At 49.0% G+C, this 7,167-nt stretch overlaps 1 protein-coding gene across 1 annotated transcript in view; it reads right to left on the reverse strand.

The window, feature by feature from the left end:
- Nucleotides 1-6,683, reverse strand: part of OLFM2 (olfactomedin 2) — a 209,017-nt gene extending 202,334 nt beyond the window's left edge. The window contains exon 1 of the mRNA XM_060272127.1: nucleotides 6,438-6,683. Within this exon, the coding sequence (XP_060128110.1) occupies nucleotides 6,438-6,494 (57 nt within the window). The 5' untranslated portion in view covers nucleotides 6,495-6,683. The remainder of the gene's footprint in view (nucleotides 1-6,437) is intronic.
- Nucleotides 6,684-7,167: the final 484 nt, after the last annotated feature.

Here is a 7,167-nt window from a genome sequence, read left to right on the forward strand (position 1 = left end):
GGGACATTACAGTGAACTAAAATGATGGTTGGCCTGAAGCTACCTCACAGATCCCAGCACTGCTGCTTGTCAGCACCTCAGCCGGCAGTTTTGCCCTCCATGGAGACCCACATTGTGGATCCCTTCCAGCTCTACAATTCTATGATTCTATTATTTAAGTGATATTGCATCCGGGTCACCAATAGGTGCAATGGTGCCCTTTAGAGCAGGCTTCCTCAACCTCGGCCTCCAGATGTTTTGAGACTACATTTCCATCATCCCTGACCACTGGTCCTGCTAGCCAGGGATCACGGGAGTTGTAGGCCAAAAACATCTGGAGGGCCGAGGTTGAGGAAGCCTGCTTTAGAGTTTCCTGTGGTTCCTCTGAGCTTTCACCCCTCCCCATTCAAGCTTCCTGCCCCCTTGATCTTGAGGTGGTGCAGGTGGTTGAGTTATTCTCCCTTGAAAAGTATGTATAGGCAAAGGAGGCAGTTGAATGAGTGGTGCTCCTTCCCGCTTCCTCTTTCAACCAGATCTCTTGGGAAATCAATGTGTGCATGCACACCTTTTCCCTCTCTTTCTCTTAGTGGTGGGTGGCGGGCAGAGAAGTGACCTGAGGGTCCCATGGCACTTGTTCAAAAATCCAAATGGGACCACAGGACTAAAACGGTTGGCAAGCCCTAATACAGATGCTGCACAAACTATCAAGCTTTTAATTGTATTCACACTTGATATTTGCTGTTCTGTTAAATCCCTTACCATGCCTGCAGTTTACATCAGAAATTCATTACAGAGCGAAGAGGTGCTGGGTGATAGTCTATGACCACATTTTAATCATGACTTTAATTCAGCTACTGCTGTTTTTTTGGGGGGGCACCGGTATGGGGGTTTTAACACTGTACTTTTTGCCTAATTTTGTAACGTTTGGGAGAAAAGCAAGAGATGACAAATTTGTTAATACATTGCAACTAGAAATCTGTTTATCGGTGGACAAGGAAAAGGGATGTTGATCACAAATTTGAATTTGCAACTTTGTACATGTAACACACATGGGTAGAATTCTATTTTCAATTTCAAAGCAAGATACACACACACACACACACACACACACACACCTATTCAAATCCTGTCAATTTTAAAATAAATTTAGACTGCCATCCTTTCAATACTCTCCAGGGGCATGGGGGGCTGTGGGGGGTGCAGTCCACCCCGGGTGTCATTCCTGAGGGAGTGACAAAATGCCACAACATGAGGAGTGGGACTTGCCACAGGGTCTGGCCTGCAGCGTGCATGAGCCACGCGTCTCTCCTGGGAGTGACACGGTGGCTCAGGGCCCCGTGCTGCCCAAAACGGCAGCATGGGGCTTGCATTCACCAGGCAGACTCCGGGGAGGCTCACCCCGCCCTGGCTGTTCCGGGTGCTGGAGCACCTAGCTACATCCTGATACTGTCCATGGCATAATTGGGCCCCTAATTTTTTTTAATTTTTATGCATGGAATTTGGCTCACAAAGTCACACTACACCACAGATTCTAAAATTGTCATGCATTGGCTTTCTTTCAGCAGTTACCATAAGAATGAAACCAAAGGGTTAAAAATAACTCCAGGGTGTGTTTGCTTTCGGAAATGAAAACACAGAAATTTTGCAAGGTTTAATTGCTCATAAACAGAACCACTTAAGTTTGTAGATTTTGCAATGGTCACCAGAATTTTGAGATCAGAATTCAAAAGTGAGAAAAACCCAATATTCAACCTGCATTCCTGTTGTTGTTGTTTTAAATGGCAGTGTTCTCTTGATCCTCATGTCTGCTATAATATGGTTCATTTCTCTCTCTTTCACTCACTCACTCACCCACCCATACAACACATTCCTGTTATAAGAACAAGTTTATTTTAAGAGCAAGTTTCTAGAACTCATTACTCTCTCTCTCACTCTCTCTCTCTCTTGTGTGTGTTTAAAAAAAGTCTGCCAACACAGCCCTCCTCCCTGAAGAAGGTGGATAGGACAATTATGCTCTTCAGCCACTTTCTCTTATCAGGGATGAGGAAGCTGTGGTCCTCCACAGGCTGCTGGACAACTGCCACCATTCCTGACGATTGGCCATGTTGGCTGGGACTGATAGGAGCCATAGCCCAATGGCATCTAAGGAGCCAAAGGTCCTATGGCTTAAGTTGGCACAAAGACAATGGACTCCTTCACCTGCTGTCACCCAGGGTTAACAGCAGAAAGGGCTCTGCCAATGTCATTTCCTTTTTTACCACAGCTGTTCACTCCCATGTACAAGAAACAGAGAAATTGATACAGGTAGCTGGGTTGTTTGGAGGTAGAGTTTCAATGGTGGGTGAGAAGGGGTTAAAGAGCCATTTGACTACATCTCATTTCTTATGGAAGTGAGTCAATGGGTAGAGGCAATGTTCTCAGCTCTTTGGCATCTGCTCAGTGGAACATATGGCTTCTGTTTACATTTCTTATAAGAGTATTTTGATAGCAATCTTCTGTTTGTATCACTATGTACATATGGTTTGACTAATATACTGTATGGTCTCTGTTTAAAAAGTCAGTGCTAACCAGGTCCCTATTTAACACCAAGAGACTGCAATGAAATAATGCAGGGATGAAGAACCTGTGGTCCTCTGGCTGTTCCTGGATGCCAAATCCCATCATCCCCAGCCAACATGGCAAGCGGTCAAGGATGATGTGATTTGTAGTCCAAAACATATGGAGGACCCTAGGTTCTTTATTCCTGAAGTAAAGGACACAGAAGGGCAAACCAGGACTCATAAAAGTAGTTGACCAGCTATTATTAATAAAAATTATTATTATTATTTGATTCCACCTTTCAGATTTGGAGCTAGAGATGGACTGGTTTTAGTGAATGGAGCAAGAGAAAATAGATTCCCTCATGAACCCTTTTCCAAGTCCTCGTCTAGTCATGCTTAAAGCATCTTGTAGATCTCATGCTGATCATGTATTCATAGCCACACTCAACAATGCTCTAGGCTTGTTTAATCTTTTCCCCCATTTGAGCCAGGGTTAGTCAGGGCTGCCTCCAAATCAATTTCTAATAGCTCCGCTCCACTTTGGACTATGAAGAAGTCTTAGAATACTTCTGAGCATGTGTAAAATTAATGGAAGACCCACAATCAGCTTTCTTATATCTAGGGCTGCATGGTGAGCTTGGGAGGGGATTTTTCTTTTTCTTTGGGGGGGGAGATCAGTCAGGGCACCGCGATCAACCAGGAGCAGCCTGTGAGCGACCTGTAGATCACAAGTGACTGGTTCAACATGCCTGTCTTACAACATCTACTTTAGATTAGTCACCCTTAAAATGAGTGTGAATGCGAGCCTTCTAACACTTTGTGTGGGACCCTGCATGAGCAATATGATAACATTTTTCCTGGAGCAGTGCTTGTTTTGCTCAATCTTTCTACCTACATGGAACACTTTCCGGATCACCATATTTGCCAAGGAAACTCAAGTACACCTGACTAAAATCCCTTGAGAACATTGACACATTGCAAAAGGGGGCAGTATGTTTTGAAGTACTGGGACCCAGGTGGCGCTGTGGGCTAAACCACTGAGCCTAGGGCTTGCTGATCAGAAGGTCGGCAGTTCGAATCCCTGTGACGGGGTAAGCTCCCGTTGCTTGGTCCCAGCTCCTGCCAACCTAGCAGTTCGAAAGCACATCAAAAGTAGATAAATAGGAACCGCTATAGTGGGAAGGTAAACGGCGTTTCCATGCGCTGCTCTGGTTTGCCAGAAGCGGCTTTGTCATGCTGGCCACATGACCTGGAAGCTATACGCTGGCTCCCTCGGCCAATAATGCGAGATGAGCGCGCAACCCCAGAGTCGGTCACGACTGGACCTAATGGTCAGGGGTCCCTTTACCTTTACCTTATGTTTTGAAGTACAGTCATACCTCGGTTTAAGTACGCATCGGATTGAGTACTTTCAGTTTAAGTACTCTGTGGACCTGTCTGGAACTGATTACACTGGAACCTCGGTTTATGAACACCTCGGTTTACGAATTTTCGGTTTACGAATGCCGCGGACCCATCTGGAACGGATTAATTCACTTTCCATTACTTTCAATGGGAAAGTTCGCTTCAGTTTATGAACGGAACAGACTTCCGGAACCAATTACACCCATGCTTCGGGTTAAGTACGCTTCAGGTTCAGTACTCCACGGACCCGTCTGGAACGGATTAATCCACTTTCCATTACTTTCAATGAGAAAGTTCGCTTCAGGTAAGTACAGACTTCCGGAACCAATTGTGTACTTAAACCAAGGTACCACTGTACATCCAGTTCATTAGTGTCACTGGACAGGCTTTTTGGTCCCTCTCTGTTGGCCACATGAACTGAAAGCTTGGCCTTGAAGATGGGTGGGCAGACTTTAGGCTTGCAGGATTGACTTCCTTGATGCTTTTTTCCACTAGAACCCCATCAACAGGACTACTGATTCCACCCTACATATAAGGTGGAATTCAACTATGTAATGACATACATAGAACAAGGTTCACTCTTGCAACAGGACTTTCCACCTCCCCCAGTGCACCTCCCACACTTCTTACACCTGCTCTGAAGGGTTGCAGGAAGCCGCAGCACAGGTTTAGTGGACATGCAGGGGCGAGGAGCCCCATTGCATGAACGGACCTTGTTTTGTGCACACATACCACATTTAGCCCTACACTGAATTCCACCTGTAGACTTTAGGATCACATCACCACCTCTGAACACATGCTCAGAGCAGGAATGGATTTTCAGTGTCATAACAGGGCTCATAGTCTTTTCCAGTGGCGTGCGGTGAAATTTCCCATAGGGGAACAGTTAGGGCCAGAAGCACCAGCTTGTGAGGGCAGGGGGTCTGACATCACATGCGAGACATAACAATGTCCTGATGTCACATTGCAGCATCCTGACATCACACGTGTGAGCATCATGCCTCCCTCCCTAAGCTGGGCAGAAGCTTCCCAGGCTTTGGGAAGGAGGTACCAAAGCTGGGCAGGCTTTGGGAAGATGGTGGGAGTGCTCTTTGAACCCATCAGAGCATTGCGCCTCCCTCCCTAAGCCAGGCAGAAGCTTTTAATTTACTGGGAACATTTATGGGACTAGCCTAGTCCACTGACTGCACACCACTGCCCCTTTCCCATTAAAAAAATTCAATTTCTGGTTTCTCCCTCTGCTTCCTCCCCTTCAGCAGCCTAATCTTGCAGGCAATTCCTGATTCTCAAATTGAGGAACCCATCACAATTCATTTCTAAGGAATGCCAGGATGCCCTGGTTCACTGGTGTGGCTTCATCCTTCATGGTGGCTGGTGCCCATTGAGACTGGTAGGGCAGAAGGCAGAGAAACCAACAGTGGGCTCAGCCAGAGCCAATGATAGGCAGAGCCAACTGATTATTTTATGGCCATAATTAGAGCCATGCCTTGCCTGGTTGTAAGTAGATAGAGAGTGCTTCATCCACCCTAATGGACTGGCACCCCCTGGGAGCACACATATGTTCACCACAGCAGGACTGTCCCATTCAAAAAACCAACTTACACAAACGTTGACAGAAACAAATCAACTTTCTCAGCCATTGTGAATCAGTGTGTGGAACCACAGCTGCGAAACCTTCAACATGTGATGTGTCCTGCCAAATAACTCACTCTCAGCATCCTGATTCCAACCACTTTCAGGAGTATCTCCCCCTTTGGGGGCAAGACTTGGGAGGAAACTTGTCCATGTTGTTGGCTTAATGTGTTAAAGACCAGTAAAGACTTCAGGGCCACCAAAATCAACATCAAATTGTTATCCTAAGTACAAGTTGATGTTGGGAGGGGGGAGAAGAGGAGGAAATCCGATAGGCTGGTTTGCATATAAAGGTGTGTTTCAAGAAATAAGAGAGTAGCTTTTAAAATAAAACCACACTGACCCTAGAACAGAACTTTGGGAGTCAGATCTCAAAGAAAATAAATATACATAGACAAACTCACAGCATGGATGGCAAGAGGACAGAGGCAGGAAAGTGCACGGAGAGATGGGAAGGTGGGTGTGGACTCAGGAACTGAGGCGGCCGGGGAAAATTAAAATGGACAGCGTTGCACACTAGTCGTGGGGGTTAAAATGCGAATAAATTAACTGGGTGCAGGATTTTTTTCTGCGAAGATCCGGTCAAATCACACACACACACACACACACACACACACACACAGACACACACACGACTCCGCCCCTTGACCCGTGTTTGGCACTCTTTCCGACTAAGGAGCAGGGGGTGACTTCAGCATCACCACCCTGACCCTCGCTGGGAGAGAAGGCGCCAACTCTGCTGCTGGCTCAACTCGCGTCCCTCCCTCTACCAACCCCTTCTGGCCAGAGCAGCAGGCTCCGTTTGCGTCCTGCACCGAGGCGCGAGGGCAGAGCGCGCGCACCCACACGCGCACCCTTGGGTGCGCCACGACGGGCATTTACCTGAGCCGTCCTGGAGACAGCGATCGACAGCAAGAGCAGGTCTGCGAGGAAGCGCATCGTGCAGGCGCCCAGCCCAGCCCAGCTTCGCCTCGGGCGGGTGCCAGCCAGCCGACTCCCCCCGCCGGGCTCGCTCACTCAGCGGCTCCTTCGCATCCCCGCGCCAAAAAGGGAGCGGGGCCGCTGTCGCCAGACTCCAGCGCGCCCCAGGCGGGCGGATGGACGGGTGGACCGACGGCGCCCGCTGGCGCCCCCTTCTTCTCCCCCGGGCAGGACGAAGGCGAGGGAAAGGCGGTGGCCGCCCGCCGCGGCGGCTGCTGTTACTGCAGGGGAGGGGAGGGGGGGCGAGATCCGGCCAAAGGCAGCCAGGCAGGCTCCGCCTAGCGCTGGGCCAGCCAGGCAGCGCGCCCCGTGCGCTCCCACGGCCCCAGAGCCACCTCTCTGAACCGGCGAGGGGAAGGAGGCGAGGACGGCGGGGTTCCACCTTGAAGAGGGGGAGAGAGGAGGGGGGGTTCTCCGAGCCGATATCTCATTGGTCCTCTCAAGCCGATCGCCTGCCAATACCGAGCGCTTAGGGGGTCGCAGGGGAGCCCCTTCCCCAGGCTGCTAGAGAAGGGAAACACTATGCTCGATATCACGACGGGATTCTCTGCTTAAGGGTGTTGGCGGGGGATATTCAACTCCCAGGGCGTATCCCTTACCCCCCAGTGACCCCCTCTTTTCCATCTTTTAA

Source organism: Zootoca vivipara, chromosome 2 (assembly GCF_963506605.1).
Source record: "Zootoca vivipara chromosome 2, rZooViv1.1, whole genome shotgun sequence".
NCBI lineage: Eukaryota > Metazoa > Chordata > Lepidosauria > Squamata > Lacertidae > Zootoca > Zootoca vivipara.